We start from the raw sequence: 23,386 nt of genomic DNA, 5'->3' as shown, positions 1-23,386 counted from the left end.
AATGAGTCAGAATTCAGACAAGAACCTGGATCTCCTCACTGTTAAGTTCAATGTGTATTTTATAGTGGGGCATATTTAGCTTACCCCAAATAATCATGCTAGTCTTATTTTACCATGTCTGTCTTGGGAGGTGGGGTTGGAGGTGACATGTTGCGAGAAACTCCCATGTTTGCTACATGTTTGTACATTGCAGAAAGATGTTTAATGTGGCAAAAGTATTAATGACTCATTTTTGAAAGCATAAAGAAATATTTTATCCCACTCTGTAGGCTCTCTTTTCACATTTTTGATTTTATCCTTTGCTGAGAAAAAGCTTTTTAGTTTGAATCCATCTCATTTATTGATTCTTACTTTTTATTTCTTGCACTCTGGGATTCTTGTTAAGGAAGTCTGGTCAAAAGCCTACATGATGAAGATTCAGACCTATTTTTTATTCTCTTTGGTGTAGGGTCTCTGATCTAATTCCTAGGTCCTTGATCCATTTTGCATTGAGCTTTGTGCAGGGTGAGAGGTAGAGGTTTAATTTCATTTTACTACACATATATTTCCAGTTTTTGCAGCACCATTCGTTGAACCATCTTTTCTCCATTGTGTATTTTTGGCTCCTTTGTCTAGTATGAGGTAATTATATTTATATGGGTTTTTCTTTGTGTCTTCTATTCTGTACCATTGGTCTGTCTATTTTGGTACCAATACCATGCCATTTTTGTTACTATTGCTTCATAGTGTAGTTTAAGGTCTGGTATTATAATACCTACAGCTTCACTCTTCCTGCTCAGAATTGCTTTGGCTAGTCAAAGTCTCTTATTCTTCCAGATGAATTTCACAATTGCATTGAAAGAGCACTAATCTCCAAAATTTATAAAGAACTTACAAAACTTTACACAAAAAATACAGAATCCAATCAATAAATGGACCAAGGAACTGGACAGACACTGTACAGAAGCAGATATACAGGTGATTAACAAATATATGAAAAAATGTTCAACATCTCTAGTAATTAGAGAAATGAAAATGAAAACTCTAAGATTTCACCTTACTCCAATTAGAATGACTATTATTAAGAACACAAGCAATAATAGGTGTTGGCAATGAATGTGGTGAAAAGGCACACGTGCATATTGCTGGTGGAGTTGCAAATTGGTGCAGCCACTCTGGAAAGCAGTATGGAGACTCCTCAGAAAACTTGGAATGCACCCAACTTTTGACCCAGTTATTCCATTCCTTGGTTTATACCCTAAGGACTTAAAATTAGCATACTACAGTAATATAGCCACATCAATGTTTATAGCTGCTCAATTCACAATAGCTAGATTGTGGAACCAACCTAGATGCCCTTCAGCAGATGAATAGATAAAGAAACTGTGGTATATATACACAATGGAATATTATTCAGTTATAAAGAAGAATAAAATTATGACATTTGCAGATGATTGAATGGAATTGGAGAATATCATGCTAAACCAATCCCCAAAAAACAAAGCCTGAATGTTTTCTCTGAAAAGAGGATGATGGTACATAATGGGGGTGGGGGTTCAGGGTGAGAGAATTGAGGAACTTTAGATTGTGTAGAGGGAGATGAGAGGGAAATGAGAGGGGGCAGGGGTATGAAAGATGGTGGAATGAGACAAACATCATTGCCCTATGTACATGTATGATTACATGAACGATGTGAAGCTACATTGTGTACAACCATAGAAATGCAAAGTTGTACCCCATTTGTGTACAATGAATCAAAATGCATTCTGTATAAATAAAAAATGAAAATAAAGAAATATTTTATTACTTTGTAAACCCCTTAGTATTGAATAATCTGTCAGAAATTATATATCTAACCCAAGTCAGTCTCCTATTATTTATACTAAAGTGTATATCATAAACTATTGGATGTATGCATTAAATCAAGGGAGAAAGGATTAACTTTGGGCAAAATATGAGACCATGTCTTTGTTTTGAGGCCTCATAGTTTTTTTCAAAACAATACAAATAAAGCATCCTAGAAGGTCTCTCACATTTGCTCCTGTATCCTCGGATCAAGTTACTCAGAACATCTGATTCTGTAATATGAGGTGTTAGTAAGCTCTCTAGGGTGAAATAGCTCTCATTCTAAGAGATTGCACATTTTCACATCTATATGGAAAAGCAAGTATTGATAAAAAAGGAAAATATACACAAATATATTGTACATTTACAGAGCTAATAACCCAATATCAATTCTCAAATACCATTCTTGGCTTAGTACTTGAGTCTCTCCCCACCATCTTATCAAAGTTTTGTAGATAAATTTCTAGATAATTGTTGGATTACAGCAACTGAATGCAAGTGTATTATAAAGATTAATTGTAGATATTAAAAAGCTTGTAGGAGTTCCTTAAATCAGTGAAAGAACATTGAAGAACCCCTCAAATCATGAAACAAAGGATATAGATAATTGAAAAAGAAAATGGAAAAAACAAACAACCCATAATGTCCAGGGTACTTTAAAATAATGACTTTATTATCAAGTATTTAAAAGGAGATTCTAAGAAAAATGAAAAACTTACAAATATAACCTTGTATTTTACCCTGCCAAAGGAAATAATGGGCCAGAATGGTGGTGTACACCTGAAATCCAATTTTAGAGGCTGAGGCAGGATGATCACAAGTTAAAGGCCAGATGAAGCAATTTAGAGAGATCCTGTCTCAAAATAAAATCTATAAAATGGCTGAAGATGCAGCGTAGTGGTAATTTGCCTCTGGATTCAATCCCCAGTACCACAAAAACCTAACCAAAACAAAACAAAATAGACTTTATTGCCATCAAGCAGCATAACAGAGAATGTACAAAAAGAAACAAAATAACATTATTTTAATGAAAATGATAAGCATAAAATCATTTATTTTCATTCTTATTTTCCTTCTGATCACTTTGAATTAAATTATTAACTCTTCAATTAACTCGTTTCTTTTTATGTTTTTTTTTTGTTTTTGTTTTTTTTTTAATTAGTGTCTTGTGGATATCCATGATGGTAAGATTCACTCTGGTATATTCACATATATACATAGGAAAGTTATGTCAGATTTATTTCAATGTTCTTTTCTTATCCCATCTCACCTCCCTCCCCTTCAATCCCCTTCATCTAGTCCACCGATCTTTCTTCTATTTTTTTATACTTCCCCCTACTTATTTTGGATTAACTTCCACATATCAGGAAAAAAAAAATTCAATCTTTGACTCTTCGAGTCTACCTTTTTTCACTTAGGATGATAGTTTCCAGTTCCATTCATTTATCAATAAATTTCATAATGTCATTCTTCTTTGTGACTGAGTAATACTCCATTGTGTATATACAGCACATTTTCTTTATCCACTCCTCCATTGAAAGGCACCTAGGTTTGTCCCATAACTTGGCTGTTGTGAATTGTGCTGCTGTAAACATTGATATGGCTGCATCACTGTAGGATGCTTTATTTAAATCTTTTGGATATATGCCAAAAAGTGGGAGAGCTGGAAATTTATGTAATTAGTTTCAGACCTTTCCTTTCTAATGAAAGTATTTACTACTATAAATTTCCCTCTGTTACTACAAATTTCTCTCTAAACACCACTTTGGATACTTCTTACAAATTTTGATATATTTTGTTTATTTTCATTCAGTTCTAAATATTTTTTTATTTTCATGGTGATTTTTAGATTTTACCCATGGGTTTTTCAGAAGTTTTTTTTTTAATTTCTAAATGTGTAGAGATTTTCCATATATTCATTTAGTTATTGATTTCTAGTTCAATTGGGAGTTCATCTAAAATACATTAACTGTTATTTTAGTCTATTAAAATTTATTGGGACCCATTTTATTTCCTGGAATGCGGTCTACTGTGATGAACATTTCATGTGCCCTCAACAAGAATTTGTATTTCATTTTTGTTGGTTGGTGCATTGTATAAATATCAGTTAGTTTCAATTGTTGATGGTTGTATTCATATTGTTAATACACTTCATAATTTTCTGTATACTTATTCTATTAGTTATTGTGAGAAGACCATTGAAATAATTATATATGATTCTGGATTTATTTATCTTTGCAGATCTATCAGTTTTTGGTTTATGTATATTCATGTTTTCTAATAAGTAAGACTTAGGTTATTTGCATTTAATTTAATAAAATATGGTTGGGTTTAAATCTGGCCATTTCCTGTTACATTCTACTTGTCTCATTTGTTTTTATTTCTTATCCTTTTCCTATCTTCCTTTGGATTAACTTATTATTTTTTATGATTTCATTTTTTTGGTCTAATATTGGCATATTAGCAACACCTCTATATTTGTTCCTTTTTAGTAATTTCTTCAGGTCACTGGTTCCCAAACTGCAGTCCTTGGACCACCATCAACTGGGAACTTTACTATTTTAGTGTTCTTCTTTCCTTTGAATAGAGTCAAATTTCCATTTGATTTCACTCTTTCTTTCTGAAGAATTTCTTTTGATGTACCTCATAGTGCTGACTTGGTAACAATAAATTCTTTCATCTCTTGTTTGTCTGAAAATTTTATTCTATTCCCCCCACCACACACTGGGGATTAGAACTAAGAGTGCTTTACTACTCAGTATACCCCCAGTCCTTTCTTGTTTTTGTTTTTGTGGTCTTCCTAAGGTTTTTTGAGGGTCTTCCCAAGTTCCTGAGACTGGTCTTGAACTTGTGATCCTCCTGCCTCAGCCTCCTGAGTCATTGGGATTGCTGTCTTGTGTCCCGGCAACCAGCTCCATCTTTGATTTTGAAAGACGCTTTGTTTAGTACATAATTTGCCCGATACAGAATGGTTGTCCTTTTTCCTTGTCTTTCAGCACTTTGAAGATGTCACTTCATTGCCTTTTGATGTGCACAGTTTGTGACAAGAAGTCCACAGTTATTCTTGTCTTTCATCTTCTGTTTATAATTTGTAGTCTATCTTTTTCTTCCTTTTCTGTTTTAATGTTTTTCTCTTTACCACTGATTTTTGCACTTCATTAAAGATGACTTATTATGGTTTTCTTTGCACTTATTCTCCTTAAGGGTTCATGAGATCCTTGGATTTGTAGGCTCATTTTCATCAAATTTGAGAATGGAATTGGTGATTGTTTCTTCAAATATTTTTTATCTTCTCCCTCTGTCATCTTTTCTGTTGAGATGCCCATTACATTATGTTAGACCTGTTGATATTGTTTTTCTCTTTGTTCTCTGCTCAATTTGAACAGATTTTCATCCTGTATTTCAAATTTTCTCATCTTTTCTTCTGTATCGCCTATTATTCTGTTAACTCACCTAGTTTATTTATCATAAATTATACATTATTTCTAGATTTCCTATTTAGATCTCCAAAACTATTTTCCATTTGTTTTCTAATCATGTTGATTTTTTCTCTGAATATGTAAAATACTCACATCATCACAGTGTCAATGGCCAAATCTGATAATTCTGTATATTCTGTTATTTTGGGCCTATTTCTAGTGAACTATACTTCATTCATTAGTTTCTAGCATTATCATAAGAAGATATCACCAACTGGATGGATTAAGCATGATTCCCAACCTGGGTAAACTCAGAATTGTTTTGCCTATTGATTCTTGGTAGTTCTGTAACTAAATTTGCATAGTCTCCTTTCACACATGAGTAGCTATTATTCAGTCAAAGGTTTGAAAATAGTTCTCCACAAAACTCTGGACATTCTTTCTTTGGATCTCTCTTCCCTTCCATATTCAGCTGCACATATTCTAACTGTTTTTTTTTTTTTTTCTATTGTTTCCTTTTAGTTATGAATACAGTAGAATCCATTTGTAATTATACAAGCAAGGAATATATCTTATTCTAATTAGGACCCCATTCTTGTGGATGTACAAGATGGTGAGATTCACAATAGTGCATTCATATATGTACATAGGAAAATTATGTCAGATTCATTCCACTGTCTTTCCTTTTTCTATCCCTCCTCCCTTCCCTTCATTCCCCTTTGTCTAATCTAGTGAAGTTCTAGCTGTTTTGACCTCTGTGAACTCCATTCTTTGTTTGGCTCAGTGAGAATGCTTGAGCTTCCCCTGTCTGTACTGCAGCCTGTACTCCAGGCAATAAGCAGAGGCGATTATTGAAGTTATTTTCCCTTTTCTCAGGGATCATAGTTCTGTGCTGCCTATTGTCCAATGCCTGAAAATACTTGCTTTGCATATAGTTTGCTTGTTTTGTAGTTTTTTTATTTTGTTTTGTTTTGCTCTTCCTTTCTTTCTTTCTTTTTGTTGTTGCAGTACTGGAGATTGAATATAGGACCTTCTATGTGCTAAGCACGTGCTTTACCACTGAACACATCCCATCATTTTTCTAGTTTTTTAATGTAAAAGGATAAATGTAGCCTCCTTTTAATTTGTGGCTGAAATTAAAAGTTCCGTTTTCATAATTATTTGATTTTTTTCAAGGTAAAAAGTTTTAATATAACATTTTGTTTAGTATTTAGTATAAAGTTTTAGTATTTATTTAAATTGATTCCCTGTCTTTTTTTCCTAGCACTAATTATTCTGAGATAATGAGAATATACTATATTTGTCCATGATATGATATAAGATGTTAATCATTTTAATATCCTAGGAAGAAGCCAATGCAAATCAATGAGTTTTGGAAGAAGAACAATTTAAAATACTATTCACTTCTTGGAACTTACTTAATCTATATGTTAGTCATATGTATTATTTAAATTTTAAGTTACAGAGTAAAAAAAACCTGCTTGACATTTGTCACAATTCTTACATTGCATAAATAAAAAGGAAAATGTGTTCAGATTAATGTGTTTTATTTCCATGTGGATATGAATTAGTCACTTAAAATTATTCTTTCAAATTTGTAATGCCTTTTCTCACTTTTATCTTATTCATCACTACTTATGCAAATCCATGTGGAAACTTTAGACAAATATGTATCAAGTGTCTAATGAAAGAAGAATTGGCATGGTCAAATGCTTTTAGCAACTGACATCTATCAATTGTTTCTCGAAATATGGTTGTGGCCTTACCCAGTGGCAGCTGATCAACAAACTTACTACTCATTCTTGTTTGATCAAGAGAAAATTTGTGCTCATAGTTACATTTTAAAAATTTTCCTGAATCCCAATATGAAAAGAATGAGGTAAATAAAATATTTTTTCTGGTGCATATTTACATTGGGAAATAATTGGAAAATTCTTTTCCCCATGTAAAATAGCAAGAAGTTAACTTTGTTAATATCTTAAATCCATACTTATAAAGCATACTTCTTGTCCTGTTTGGTCTGATTTTGCACCTGATCTTTTCTTTATTTCTCTTTCTTCCAAGGAAAACAGTTGGTGTTTTCTGTTGTGGACCCAATTCAATTTCCAAGACTCTTCATAAATTAAGTAACCAGAACAACACCTATGGAACAAGATTTGAATACAACAAAGAATCTTTCAGCTGAAACCCTTTGAGGTGAACCAGGACTCTATAGAAGGAATGAGTGCAATTTCTAAGACTTGGAAACTCAACTGAATCAGACAGTTGTGTTATGCCAAAGAGTAGCAAGCTTTTCTTATTTATGATTATTTAAAATGAAAATGCAGAGAATGTGGCAGCATGACAGGTCACATTACATGTTTAATCTGGAAACCAAAGAGACCCTGAGGAATATCTGATGTGGTGATTCACTTTTCAATGTTCAAATTACAAGAACACTATTAGATGCACACTGTTAATCTTTATGGCAAATTTGGGAACTCCCTGGTGAGAAGCTGAACTTGCTTACTCTGAAGCTGATAGCTGTGGTCCTCTTTAAATTGTTTTTGGTTGAACAAATGCAAGATTGAAAAAAATTAAAAATTCATTGAAACTGAGATTACATTTCCTACATTGCATATAATGGAGTAGCTTTAATTTGGAGAGACTCCAGGCAAATGTATTTGATGTTTGAAAATGCAGCACACAATTCTGACTGATACGGGTACTTTCTGTCAGTATCCAATCTTCCTCACCACTGATGCCAATACCTCTATATGGTATTTGTACATGACATGCTGACTGAACCTTCTGCAGATGTTGATATGTTATCTATTTTTATATTATTCTTTCTTCCTTGTCCTCCGTCTAGTGAAATCTGCCCTCCTTTAGCATCATTAGACACAATGATTTAATAGATTCTTTTTATCTCCAGTTTACTTAATCTATTACTACTGCATAGTAATGAAAATATCATTACTATAATTTTAAAGAAACATATATACTAATAACTTTTTTCTTTTTTTCAGTGTTTTAGCCTCTATTATTATTATTTTCACTTTTTCCCCCCAGATATAGCTTGTCTTAGGTTTTAGCCTAAAGTACTTTGTCTAATTTGTACTTTGAGACCAAAGAGCACTATATCTGGTACCAGACACTGAAATAAGAGATTTTTCTCTTTTGTCACACATTGCTGGTCCTGACTTCCATTCTCAGTACTAGGATTGAGCCCAGGGGCATTAAGCTACATCCTTAGACCTTTTAATTTTTATTTCAAGACAGGGTCTCACTAAATTACCCAGGCTGGCCTTGAGCTTGTGATCCTCCTGGCTCAGTCTCTGGAGTAGCTGGAATTACAGGTGTATACACATATTAGAGTTTATGATGGAGATAGTTAAAGTGTAGTCACATTCCTAAACAGGAACAACTGTTCTACTTTCTACAAAATCAGATGTACCTCACTAACTATTGAAATGTAAGTTTAGAATTAGGAATAGTATTGTTGCACTGGGTGATGTCATGATAAATTATTAGGATTAAAATTACTGTTGGGACTATGTTGTATGGGTCCATCAGTTTGTAATTCCTGGCTATTGTATCCCTGGCTTAGAGGAAAAATCCACTTTACTGCCTTAAAAGTTAAGGCATTCATACAATTTAATGATATCTAAATGTTCAGTAGACATCTATGAATTATCATCAAATAGAACACATTTCTGAAATCAGAAATTTACTTGCTAGTTTTTATTAAAATCTTGCAAATAATACAATATGATAGATGCTACTGTCTTTTTTTTTTTTTTTTTTTTTTTGCTATGATTCACCAATAGCAATCAAGCGTGCTAAACCATTCAACACTGTTCTTCCTTTCCCTGGAATTTTGCCTTCTCCCTTCTGCAGAAAGAAGGTGAGTCAGAAAGTGATTGGAAATGTGCACTGCTCCTACAATTTAGCTCTGAAAGTATAATTAATAACCAGTATATCTCAGCAATGCTTTCAGGATTAAAATAATTTTTATGAAAAGATGTAACAGAAGAATTAGTAAAAGGAAACAAATTTATCCAGTGTTGATGTGCAATACTGACTTTACTGATCATAATGTAATTTTGTGATTTCCTTAGAGTGTTTAATTTCAGTAGATGAAAATTTTTCAAAAGAAACTTGGTATTTCAGATCAGGTTTGCTGTGCTAGACAAAACTCCTTGCATATTCTAAATTCCAGTAGATGTTTAAACATTAAATGTTAAACAGTTAAATTTTGTTTCTGCTCATAAAAATTAATTTAAAGAACATACAATATCTTTATTTTGCTTTGAATAACTCTTTCCATAGGGGATTGTTGTGGTACAAGTCTTATGTCACTAATATTAATGGCATCACACATTAAAATTGAAATGGTGTCCTTGAAATTTCTATAAGCTCACCTTACCTTTGCAATAATAAAGCTATACCATTTCTTCACAAATTTTGCAAGTTTCAGAAGCAATTTGTTCCTCAGGAATTAGCATTTTAGTGCACACTAGCATGGTGGCCTTAGGAATTGGGGTTCTGGGGTTCTGAATGTCATAGGCTAGTGGCATGACTAGGACAAATTACTTCTCACATTGGGGTTAAACTTCCTCATTTGGACTAACTTGGTAATACTTAATCTTTTTGAGAACCTAAGTCAAAATGAATATTGTGCCACATAACACATTGCTTATAATTTGGGGGACTACAAAAACAATCTTCAGTTGCAAGAACAGATTCTTAAGAACTTCTGGGAAAAAAAGATTATCATTATAGGCCTTTCTACCTATACATTTTTTCCTTTGGTCCTTTTGGAAGAAACTATCAATTTTGTATAGGATCATACTAAGAAATTTATGAGCAAATAAATTCTCTTTTTATTTTCCTAAACATATAAACTGATAGTAATTTCTCTCAGTTCTTAGATTTCCTGAATCCCCTAACATGTGTAAAGAGAACGCTATAATTTTACATATAAATAATAATAATAATAACATCAGATCTCTACACATACATTCATGTATACATATATTTGGGACTTGTTTTACTTTCAACCAGTGGCTTCAGGTGAAGATGAAATGCTTGATAGTTCTTCATTTAGAGATTTAAATATGTTAGTTGGGTGACTATCATGTTACAGGTACCTGAAAAAAAAAAAGAAAAACAATTTAGCCCAGGCATGGCTGAATTGATTTAATCTATATAGCCATATTATTTTGAACCATCCCCACCCCAATCAGTTTTTACTTGGAGCACATATAGTAGGAAACAGATTTAAATTATAAAATATTATTGAAAGTCATGCTAGAGACAAGAGGTCTACTGTCATCAATAGATAATGCTGATGCTGAAGAATGTTCATTATATTAAAGAGAGAAACTTATCAGAAAAAGTTTTTGTTTTTCTCCTTAAACATGGTTGACCCAGCTAATCAGTGATTTTTCTAAGTAAGTCAATGGACAAATCTTTGCTTTACTCATGATAAACATTTTATTGTGGGGAACCATTCATGGCTTGTCTGAGAACCAAGCTTGGTTATTAGTGAGCAGGATCTGGCCATAGGAATTCACAAAAATTGTTTGGGGGTGGGGGGAATACCTGAGTCATGTGGTTATCCTGCATTGGTTCACTACCAAAGTTCAAAAACAAGCACTGGACGTGGGAGTTAGTCACTAGAGTCAAATGACTCTACCTCCACCCCCCATCTTATTTTTCATGGAAGAAGCTCCTACCAGTCCCATTTTGATCTGTACTACCATAAATAAAGCAAGCGCCGGCTCCTTCCTTTGTTAGAGCCAGACCCTTATGGACAAATCAATTGGTCATGCCCCTGCTTTTAAGATAATTCTGTCTTCTGTGATTATTTCTGATAAATAAACCTTATACCTTTTATTTCCCAGCCAGCCCATCTCTCCTATAGGAACCCTTGCCCTTGCCCACGTGGGTTGTGTGGTGAGAGTTTATTATATTTGTGCTAGCTGGGATATTTTTCATATTCAATTATGTAACAGAAATACAAGATACTGATTTGCATCCTTATTTTGCAGTTGAGGAAACTGATGCCCAAAGAGAGAGATTATAAATTGCCTTATATCATTGGGATTGTGGCAGAACTATGGTTGGTGCTCAATTTTTCTAGTTACTGATCCTAAAATGCCATTTTAACCTCCCCCTAGAATATACATCTAATAAAATATATAGTCCTGTTAGTTTGAATCTCCCTATAAAGTCCCTACTTAGTTTAGGGTGAAAAATAAGGTGCTAAGCAGTATCAAGATGCAGATACAGATAATCACATTCCTCCCAGTTTATCTTGATTCTAAATTTGTTAGCCTTATATGTTTTGCCTACTAGAACATATTTTCAAATATCAGTTTTCAAAACTGGTAATTATGCTAAAGATATTAGATTCTCCAGAACTTTGCATTGAAGGGATACATGGTAGTAAAATTTCTAGGAAATGCTAATACTATAGTTTTAAATTAAGGTTCATAAATGAAAGTGACAACTTTACCAGCTTTTTAACTACCCAGGGAAATACTAATATTAAAACAAGTGACTGTTGTTCTCTATTTACATAACCATAACTTGTTTCTTGTCCAGGAGGAAAAAGCCAGCCTTTTGTAAACCAGTAAACAGGAAAGAAGTGGAATCAAGCATAATGAGTTTGGCATTTATTTCAGCCACCAAAGAACAATGAGAATCCATGTTTCCCTCTGTCTAAGTACTGGCTCTGTTGACCCAATTTCTTTATTCCATTCTGCATTGTTTTTAAAGGACAGAGTTGCAAAAGTTAGCTAGACTAAGTTTTCCAAAGAAAAGATTAAGAAGATTTCCAATACCTAGCAAAGAAGAGTCCATTAGAAGAGACAAAAGGTCATGTGAATCTTTTGAAATAAGCAGAAATTAAATAATGTTGCTTTAGAACAAATATCAATATTGTGAATGCAGCATCTAACGCTACATATTTAAGAATTGCTTGGTGAGGACAGAAACATTCTCATAGAAGCAAAAGTAGAAAGAAAAACCAGGGAAATAAAAATTATTTAATACATCAGGATGTAATTTTTCTTTTTGTATCTCACAAGATGCTCAGATTGTATGGTAAAACTGGCTATTAATTTGGTTTGGGAAAATTTCAAACAATCCAGTGTCTGATTTGTTTTTAGGGAGTTTCTCACAATTTTATTGACACTACAGTTTTAAAGAAATGTGTCTTTTGTCAAAATTCTATCTCACTTCTTTTAAAAGCAGAGTTTTGTGAGCTGTTCTTTGACCTAGAGAACACCCCAACATTTCTGATGAAAATCAGCACTACATAAATATGCTCATATATGTGGCAATAAAAAAGAGGAGTGTGCCACGCACTGCTTCAGTTACACACACCACGGTATTCATTGCATGGTGATATTTCACAGCTCTTATTCTTCCACCCAGGGAATGAAAACATCCTTAATAAATGCAGACACTGAGAAACAATCTCTCTGTTGTATCATAACAGTGTATCTGTTCACCTCCATCAGCACATTTTTTTGAACCTTGTTATCAATTTGTTATGACTATATAATTCATTTCAGGAGTGAGAAATCTACATAATGCATGAAATGGAGACTTCACTTACCTGGACAAATGTATACTGTGGCCTACACATTAGCTAAGGAGACAATACTTAAATCTTTTTTTTTTCCTTCTTGGTGGAGATGCAAAGGAACACAAATTACTGCATAAATGTCAGAATGGACCTGTGTGGTACTCTACAGTGGTATTAGAATTGCTGCACCACACATTCAACAGGTTCCCAAGGACTATTTTTTAAGAAAGTACCAGCTCTTGAGCAGTTTGCATCTTTAAGGTCAGATCTGGGTGCTCTCCAGGGGTATTAACCTTTATTTAAAGATGGTGATTATCTGCTTACCAAACAGCATTAATAGGAAATTACCTTTATTTTCTTCTCTTTTTGTTAGTCTTAGTTTTAAAATGAAAGGTAAGAATGGCAGACATAATTTTAGAAAATGTGACTAATAGATTGAGACTATTCTACCCTGAGACTGACCAGTGTTAGCATTTATTTCACCACCCCCAAAGGTTGTGGAGTGAATAAGATTTGGCGTTAAAATTCAGAGGACTTAGAGCCTTCTCCATGAAATATATTAGACCACTTACTTAAAGAGGAATTATGTCTAATTTATAGGGATGTTGTAGGAAAGAATGTGGGGGAAGGAATAAAAAGGCTAGGGAATAGAGAGATTTCCTGGGCAAATCTTCTTGAATAGGTTTTTTGATAAGAATAAAAATAAAGCACTATTCTAAGAAAATATAAACAGAGGGTTTTCCATTGTAACTGGAAGTTCTAGTACTTGATTTTGCTTTCTAGGCAATTTGAAAAGAAACCACAAACAAATCCACACCACTACCTCTCTGTTCTTCTGAGATTCCCCATACACTAAGTGACCTGTTAGGTCTCTTGACATCAGATCTGCTATTTTGCTGCTGCCATTATTCTCCCTCCCCCACACCATTTTACAACCCAGATCCTGAGAACTTCCTCACCAGCCATTGGTCAATTGTTAATAGCCCGCGAAATTCCACTACTTAAGAATAGCTCCCTCACCATTTTCTCTCTCTCTCCTCCTCTCTCTCTCTCTCTCTCTCTCTCTCTCTCTCTCTCTCTCTCTGTACCCTTACAGGCTTAGCCTCCGCGCTTATCTAGTGGTAATGACAACTCCCTGGATAACTCGTCCTTTGCTTGGGTGATTCCCTGGGGGCCGAGGGATGCTTCACCTCTGTAGTCACCAATTCCTCTCTCACAATGGGCAGCTGGCTCTCAGTCCCCACCCATACCCATCCTGAGGTGCCTCTTAGTTAATTTAAGAGTCCCTCCACCTCACCCAGGACCTCAAACCAAACTGCACTTTAGATCCCAACATGTTTAGGGATGTTTTTAATTTCTGAGAGTGCTCAGGGAAATGGAAAGAGATTTCCCTACATTATCTTTGCTTTTCTTGCAAACCCGAACTTTCTCTCTCTCTCTTCTTCTCCCTCCCTTTCTCTCTCTCACTCTATCATGCTATAATTAATGGCCATTATTATTTTTTCTTCTAGGACTCTTGTTTTGTTTTACTTAAATACTATTTTTTTGAGCTCACAGTTTTGATTCTACATACCTAGGTTAATGATTTTTCGATCAGTTCTATTTTTATTCAACACTAGAGTTATTTTTGAACTCCTGTTACATTACAATGGAGATAAAAGCTATAAGGCCTTTGCTTTTGTGTTTCGTGTATATCCTGTTGTCTGATATCATGTTGTCTATCTATATAAGTGCATCCAAATATAATGCTCATAAAATTAAAATTCTAAAAATGGATCCAGATACCTTTAATTCATGTGACTTAAAAGGTTCAATTTAAATTGGATAAACAAATGAAAGTAAAATGTCTTTAAAACTACTTACCTCACAAGTCTCTAGGTGGTAACATTAATAAAACATTTACCTATAAAATGTCTAATATTAATTGTTTCTATGACTTTTCTTCCACAGGAAAGAGATGGCAGATACTATTCAATACACTTATCTGATATCTTGATTTTTACAGTAAAATCAGTAGATTTGACATGTATAGGATTATTCAAATGTGTTTAACTCCTTAAAAAATTGCTTTGTGTTATCACTAAAAACAAAGTTATAAAAGGTTCTAGGTATGGAAATATATTTAGTAGAAGGAAGAGGGAAATGTTTCTGGGTAAGAAAGTCTTTCTGTGATGAAACCTGAGATGGGATCCATGGTCATTGCCTGTTGGCTCTCCCCTCATGGAGATCTGAGCCAGACCATGCCCCCTCCTCCCTGATCCACCATGGTGTGTTTCTGTCTCTTACCATTGCCGACCTCCTCGCCCACCACAGAATTAGACTCTGGACAGTCTTCCCTCTCCTGGTGGTGAGTCCTCAGAGCTCTTCTATGGTGGCCCTGAACTAACTCACTCACTCTCTCACTTCTCTCTCTCTCCCCGCTCCCCGCCTCTAGGAGAACCCTAGTGCTGAGTCAGGGTCTCCCTCAACTTTGGCCTCAGACCTGTTAGGGACAGTAACAACCCTCGCTGAAGGTCTGCTCCTATGTGGGAAATCAGAGAGGTGGTGGGGACACCCCTTCCTCTCCTATTTCCCTTCTCCAGGCTCCTGAGAATTCTTAGCCATGGACTCTGCCTAATCTAAAATTCTCTATAACCCCCAACCCCTGGACCCTCTCCTCAGAAACATTTGGCCTCTCCATTTGACTTCAGATCTCAAAACTCACAGGCTCATTTTTTACTGCAACACAGTCTGATAAGTTAGATAATGACTCCTCTTGACCGGAGAATGGGACTTAAACAATTCTGTCAACACAGCAGCAAGCCAATAGAGATTCCCTCTTCTCTTCTCTTCAGTCTTGTCCCTCTTTGTGTCAAAATAACTGTAAAGTCATAAACATTAAAGTTAAAGCCCAGTACTCTTACTTTATGACTGGTGAGACTGGTTTGCTGGGTGTTTAAGATCAAACTTAGATTAAAATACAGGGGCCAAGAAAACCAATATTTGGTTCTTGCCCTCTGAGTCAGCTTGAACCCAGGGAATGGGAGAGCTTCTCTAAGGAGCTTTACAACTCTGGGCCACATGGTCTCCCGATCAGGGAGATTAATGAGACTACTGGAGAATGAAAAGCCAACCAGTGCATCTGCTGCAAAGAGGAGGGTCGTTGAAAGAGGGAGACATCCCTGATGCTTCCAAAGGAAGTCACCTCATCAAGGAAACCCTTCCTAGCAAATGGCACTAAAGGAGCTAAGAAGCTGCTCTCAAGTTCTCCACAAGTAACCCCTGTGGGAACTCAGCTGACCCTTAACAACAGATTAAGAACAAGGTCAATTTGACCAGCTTGATCTTGAATGCCTAGCACAACAGTTAAAATCAAAACATATCCATTCCTGGGAATTTAAAAGAAGAAACAATAGTTAAACATAACTTAAGATATACACTTCTGTTGGCCCCAAGAATAAGTAAGAGGCTACTAAGGAGATTCTTAGGAAGGAGTGCCTGATAACCATCAAGAGAAACTATCAGAGTCAGAAATTTTTGGTCATTTTAACATCTACAGATCTTCCTAAACAAGACCATGCCTGCTAAATTGCCCTCAGAAGTTCCTACAAGATCAGGTACACAAGTTCCGGAGCTGGCAGACACACAAGTTCACCAACCAATTGACCAATCAATTACTTCTCCTTCAAGACTACCAGCCCCTGATACCCAAAGCCAAGACCTCGATTTACTGTTGACACCTCTGGCTCCAGAAACTCTGCTCCCACTAAAGTCCTCCCTAATCCTCTTTTTTTACAGGAATGAGACTCTTTGCCCCTAACCAGCAGGAAGAAGCTACAGAAGAAAGATCATTGTCCCTCTCTCAGTATCTATAAAATCAAAAAGGGAGGGATGTTGGCATCAGATCTGCTGTTTTACTGCTGTCATTATTCTCCCTCCCCCATACCAGGTTACAACCCAGATCGTTAGCCCAAGAACTTCCTCACCAACCATTGGTCCATTGTTATTAGAACGCAAAATTCCACTACTTAAGAATAGCTCCCCCACCATTTTCTCTCTCTCTCCTCTTCACTTTCATGCTCTCTCCTCCTGGCTTTCACTCTCTCTCTTACATGTGTGTGTTCTCTCTCTCTCTCTCTCACCCTGCAGGGAGACACTCTGCCCGTCCACTTAATATAATCTCTTGCTTGAGTTCCTGCATCCAGGGTGGTTTCTGCGTGCTTTTAAGGTCTAGTACAGTATATGCTTTCTGAATTCCTCTTAACTAATTTTAGTCAGGTACACTGTTGCTGGAGATGGTTGCATTGATTTATGAAAATTGAATTTGGAATTTCTGGAGAGTGATATGAGTTACCTGCTTATTTAAGATTTGATTGAGAAAAAAGTAGGTGTTTGCAAGACATCTTGCTAAATTAAAACCTATGTCTTAGAATTAGAAAGAATTCTATAAAAGAAAGAAAAAATGCACCATAACTATTCTTTTCTAGTTGGGGATACAGTAAATTTATTGCTTTCTTCCTCTTCCAAAGATATGTCACATCATGTGTTTTCATCAAACCTTATATTATTCAAATTGCATGTGTGCATCTTTATGGTGTATTATAAGAACAATTGCTTGAGTGAAAATGGAATTTTACAATAGCTCGTAGAATACTTTCCAACTGTTACGGTGTTCCACTGGGTAGGTTTGCAATTGGAGGAAATGCAGTCCACACATCAAAATGTGAGGTGTTCTGCAGTACAGGGTGATGTTTGATACTTGTCTAGTCAAATGGAAATGTGAGGTTATGCAGGGCTGGAAGGGAAGTGCTAAATCAAATTCAATACTTACAAAGATTCGAAAAGATACATTTGTTTTTATATATGTATATTATTGTTATAAAGTCATAGTACATTTGTAGAAAATCTGTATTGCTTTGGGAAAGGACATAGTGCTTAAAAACTAAGCAAATAAAGTTCTAACAAATATACCAAAACATTCTCCTATCATAAATTAATTGTGTACTTTGGATAATAATATTAAAGAATTTTCCTTAGGATTTTGAGAACAGCATAGTATTGTTTTTATCCAGTGAAAGTCCAAATATAAAAAATGAGTAATTTATATAATTAACAAGTGAATATAGTAAATAAGTGATATTTAAGAAATGCTCCTTTGAAACACTTTGAGAATGGTCTAATTTCTAAGCTTATCAATACTTTCGTAATTTTCCTTTCAGTAGGATATCTAAGTGAGAATTACAGAAATCTGATCACTAAATTTAATATGCTGAGTTTAGAATCTTGGTTTATTTTTTGTTTGCATTTTAGTATTATTCTAAAATCTCATGATTGTGCCCACTAAAATTGAAACTACATATTTATATAATTTTAAAATATCAAAATTATGAGAAATTATACTCCATTTATGTATGATTTACCAAAAGACATAAATGTATTCTATTGTCATGTATAACTAATTAGAAAAAAAATTTAAAAATTAAAAAATTATGTTATTCAGAGAAAATAAAATGTAATATGTTTATTATGAGATCCAAATGAGTTTTTATATTCAGTCACTGAGGATTTCAGTTTTACTAAACATTGGATATGCCATGCAAATTACACCCATGTAATAATTCCTGCTTAGAGGTATCTGTTTTTTCCAATGCATTACCATCTGCTTGTTTTGAAAATCTGTGAACTATACAAATGAAGAATAACAATAGAGTAATTCATGGATTTGTCTGACATTTACTTCTGTGGGGTATAAACCAGTTTTCATAAGCTTTGTCCTGGAGACTTGAGTTCTGATGTTATGTGAAAATTGATTCCCCCATCAGTAATGTATAGTCCATTATTTTCTCTAAGAACCATTTTATTTTGTTTTTCTGTGTTAGATGTGAATTTCAGAAGAACATATGCTTTGGTGGTATATTAGATGAGTAAAAATGCTTTGTATACATGATTGTCCTCACCCTTAGGTCCAAAGATAAGCCTAGTAGAACATACAAAATTGGAGTGATTCTTGATGAGGAGGGTGAAAAGATATTATTTTATCTATGTTTCAAAATGTATGTTCCTTGCATTAAATTATTGTACATTTTTTTTTTTAGTCAATATGACATTTATGATTCAAACCAAAAGCAGTTGTGTTCCAACTTAGAGTTTTGTTTTGTTTTGGAGTAGTAGGGATTGAACCCAGGGGTGCTTCATCACTGATCTATATACCCAGCCCTTTTTATTTTTTTTTAAATTTTGAAACAAAGTCTTACTAAGTTATTCACAGGATTTCTAAGTTGCTGTGACTGGCCTAGAACTTATGATCCTCCTGTCTCAGCCTCCTAAATCTCTGGGATTATAGGCATGAGCCACTGCACTCACAAAATTTGAGCTTTTAGTAGTGATATTTTCTTGGTAGGGTTTAACCAGGTTATTTCATCAAATGATACTGAACATTTCACAGTCAATTCCTACCACACTGCTGTCTTTCAAGTAATTTATTTTCAAAGAATTTGTTTTCCTGAGATGGTGTTTTGCCCCTTGTTTTTCCCAAAGCTGTCATACATTCTGAAATGGGCATTTCAATAAGTCAAGTTCAAATGCATTTAGAAAACAGGATGAGCAGTTGTGTGCTTGCATTCCCTATGTGCATTATTTGCTTTGTGTCACATGCAGGTCATGAGTGCATGCTTTAATAGTATTAATGTCATAAAATTACTCATGATCAGTGGCCAGTGAGGGAAGGACAAAAAAGACAATTGGGTAAAAATATTTGAGGGGATGTGCATATTTTCATAGTTTGAGAATATAAGTATCTTATATTTCTTCCTGGAATCTAAGCATCTTCTATCTAGTCACTTGTGTAGCCCCACAGATCCTGGGTATTCTTTTTCTAACATAGGAGCCATCTATTGACTTCTATAAAGAATGATTCTGAAGTAGGCTATTTTTATAAATTATTCCTTTACTAGGAATATCACCTTATTAAATGTAACTTGTGTCTTTCCCAGAATTTTTAATGACCCTTACTTTTTTGGATGTCCTTGACATGAAGAGGTGGGGTGGGGTCATATTGTCTTTTAAGGGTAAAGTGTGTTTATTCCATTTTCATTTTTCTCTATTTGCTTAAAACTGTTTTGTTGTTGTTGTTGTTGAGTTTTGTTTTCATTCTTCTATTTAATACTTACCATATTCTTCCTAGGTGCCAGGCTTTAAGCACATAATGTCTCAAAATTGACACAGAACTTGTCTTCAGGGAGATTATAGTTTTGTAGGAGAGAATGCATTCAACTGTACATAGGAAAATAGATAAGAGTAAGTTGTGGTAAATACTTTAAAGGAAAAGTAAAGTATGTGAAAAGAGATTATGAGGGAAATATCTCAGTTAGATTAGGAAGATTGTTTTGAGAAAGTGACATTTAAGGGGAGATCTAAACTATAACTGAATTGGGGGCAAAGGTGGCAGTCAGGGAGGGGTCATGAGATGGAAGGAAGAATCATACTTTTAAGAAATTCAGTGTGAGGTGCAGAAGGGCATGAGAAAGCAGGGAGGCAGGCAGGGGCTAAATTAGGGAGTCCTTTGTTGAGGATGTGTAATTTACTGGAGAGAAATGTTAAGCTTCTCAAGTGTCTTAAGTGTGCTTTTGTTGCCTCTATAGCTATGTGGATTAGAAGAAGGAAGGAGGAGAGGCTAGAATCCAGTGAAGAGGTTATTGCAGTACTTTCAACAACAGATGATAATGGCTTAGACTAGAATTCAAATAGATTATGGTGACACTAACACAGGTGAGAATGAAGTGGAGCCATACCAAACTTACCGTCTATTGAGAGTGGAAGTAAAGGACCACTGAAAGATTGCATATGAAAGGCGGCAGACAAAACATAATCTATCAGAGGAGTGGCTGGAGGAGGAACTGATCTTTAGAGAGGTTCTAAGAATTAACTTTTAGAAATGGTAAGTTTTAATTCCTGTAGGGTATTTAAGTAAATGATAACCATTGGAGTAAATTAGTCAAAGGTTGTGAAAAGATGCTTGGACTAGATATATAAACTGTATATCACAACAATTCCAGAGATATACAAAGGAAGTAGAATGGAAGTGTCTTTGTGCAATAGTGCTGCAGAGTACAGATTGCTCCTTCAAAATCAAAGTACTTATTCTCCCAGATGTCAGTGTTGACTGCTGTTAGTTTACAGCAGGCTCCATCCCCAGGAATTATACTAGAGAAGGCAGTCCCTTGCCTAAGTTTATGTATCTTCACAGGGGGCAGCTCACATACAATAATTAGACAAGGTGAGAAAACAAATCTGAAGACCCTGGCCTTCATGTGGGATAATTTCGAAAGAACATCACAGCTTCAGATAGATTTAGGATCAGCTGAGATTTCAAATGAGATGTCAAATATCCCTTGTAAAATAATACTCATGCCACTCAGAATTTACCCTAAACTCTTTTCATAGACTTCAGACCAATAGTTAGGATCAGGTGACAACATACACTCCCTGGAGAAATTATTAGTTTAATGAAAAAAAGGATCCTATGAAGCATATAAACTGAATGCCTGAAGGACTTAACTAATGTACACAAAGAAAGATCTGGAAGAATATATACACATGACTGTAAGCTCTGAGGTTGCTGATAAAGATAGAGAGAACCATAATGTTCTATAAAGGAGAGTTTGTCAATATTGGAGCATCTCCTATTATACAGAATTTAACAGCCTCAAAAAAATCCCAGAAGACTATGGCTAATCTGTTACTAGGGTCACTCCTGAAAATGTGAGAAAATGATAGCACACATGGGGTGAAAGGGAAATGTTAACTCCTCATGTGAAGGAGCAATTCAAGAGCAGGGCAGAATGGATATAGTGAACGAGCCTGGAAACCACTTACTGATTATGTTTCATGGTTAGACTTTGAAAACCCACTTACCAAAGAGACAAAGAATTGCTGGTAACATGGTGCCAGAATTGTGGAGTCTCAGATATGTGATCTAAATCAGGACTAACAGTAGGAGAAGCAGTTATGGAACTGGGAACACCAACACCATTAGGAAGCACAGGGTAACAACACTGTACCTTGCCCATTTGATGGAAAATGGACAAATGTACAGCCAAAGAAGGACTCAGAGGTCATGAAGGAGGGTTGGTCCTCCTGTGCGGTGGCTTTTACTATTTTAACTTGGCTATATTGAAGTATAGTCCCAAAATTACCTTTCTGGTGTGTTCCTGTATGGATGATAAAGAATATTCTCTTACAGAACTAGAGGACAGAAAGGAAGAAAAATACACATATCTCCATATATGATTATAGTTCCCAATCAGTTATTTTAGGTTAATCAAAAGAATTTTCTGGGTCAGCCTAATTTAATCAGTAGTGAAGCATTTTAAAGAGGTCCTTGACCTCCCCTGGGTAAAGAAACCCCCACCTGTGAACAAGTTCATATCCTCAGTGTCCTAGCCTCAGTCTATTATTTACTTTCTAACTTATTGCCCTACAGGCTTCAGACTTGTTTAGTCAACCTCTCATAATTGTATAAGATGACTCCATGTGATCATTCCTCTGTGTGTAAATGTTTGTGTGTGCTTGTGTGTGCACATTCTTATCCATCCCAGCTGCTGAGCCTGCAGGGTTGTTAAAGCCTCTACTGCATTGCCTTTCTATTCTCTCTTATTTCCACACTCTGTTTCCTTACTCCCTTGGAGACACTAGTTCTATAAACACTCCCTATCAAGTGTTTCACACCCATACCAATTATTTAGTCTTTAATATCTAGGAGTAGAAGAGTTGATCCTGTAAGGAATGCTGAGCAGACAAAACCAAAAAAGTTGGAAAAGTATAAATGTTTTATCTCCCAGATTGACTGATTAAGAAAAGAGAAATCAGAAGTGTACAATGGTGCCCAAGCATCAAGTAAAATCGCTACCAAAAGTGTCATCTGATTTATCAACATGGACTCCATTGGTGACCTGGGTAAGAAGCATTCCAGTGGGAAGATAGGACAGAAAATACACTGCGTGTGTTAAGTAGGGAACAAAGAAATATGGCTCATAAATGTAAATGGCTACTTTTACAGGAAGGTTGGCTACTAATAAAAAATAGGGCAAAGCTAAGTGCAAGTGTGGTATTCATGGAGAGTGATTATCTTTTTAAGTTGAGTAAGTTAATAAGGAAGTATTAAGTATCCTGAGTGGGAAGAGTTGAAGACCCAGGAAAGAATGAGGAAAACTAATGAAGTAAAATGCCTGGATGTTAGAAGGGTTAGAATCCCCAAGCTTACAAAGAGATGGGTCCTTGATAGCAAGAAGGATGCCTAATGAAATAGTAGGGAATAAAGATAAGAGAAAAAGAAAAATGTAGGAAGTTTGCAGATTTGCTGGCAGAAAAATTAAGGATGCCCTATCTGTAATGCCACACACCTTATGCACATAATTCAATATTGTAAACTTATCAATAATTCCTAATCCATGTTTGTGTACATATGATATGTAACTATATTTATCTCTCTATATTTACCTACACCAAAGCTCTTTATATCTTTAAATAGGCAAAATGGTCAAATGTCAAGAACTCGAATGTACTATTCTTGGAATTGTTAAGGTAA

At 35.1% G+C, this 23,386-nt stretch overlaps 1 protein-coding gene and 1 long non-coding RNA gene across 5 annotated transcripts in view; one reads left to right on the top strand and one right to left on the bottom strand.

The window, feature by feature from the left end:
* Positions 1 to 9,687, top strand: part of NOX4 (NADPH oxidase 4) — a 367,378-nt gene extending 357,691 nt beyond the window's left edge. For all 4 annotated transcript variants that reach the window (XM_079105592.1, XM_079105594.1, XM_079105591.1 and 1 more), the window contains one exon: positions 7,308 to 9,687. In XM_079105592.1, coding sequence (XP_078961718.1) covers positions 7,308 to 7,428 — 121 coding nt within the window. In that variant the 3' untranslated portion in view covers positions 7,429 to 9,687. The remainder of the gene's footprint in view (positions 1 to 7,307) is intronic.
* The window catches only part of LOC306640910, a 925,259-nt gene that overhangs the window by 332,092 nt on the left and 569,781 nt on the right, over positions 1 to 23,386 (bottom strand). The window lies entirely within an intron of this gene.

The sequence above is a fragment of the Sciurus vulgaris genome, assembly GCF_902686455.1.
Source record: "Sciurus vulgaris genome assembly, chromosome: 11".
Lineage (NCBI taxonomy): Eukaryota > Metazoa > Chordata > Mammalia > Rodentia > Sciuridae > Sciurus > Sciurus vulgaris.
Note: the sequence above shows the minus strand (reverse complement) of the source record. Positions and strands in the feature narration are given on the sequence as shown.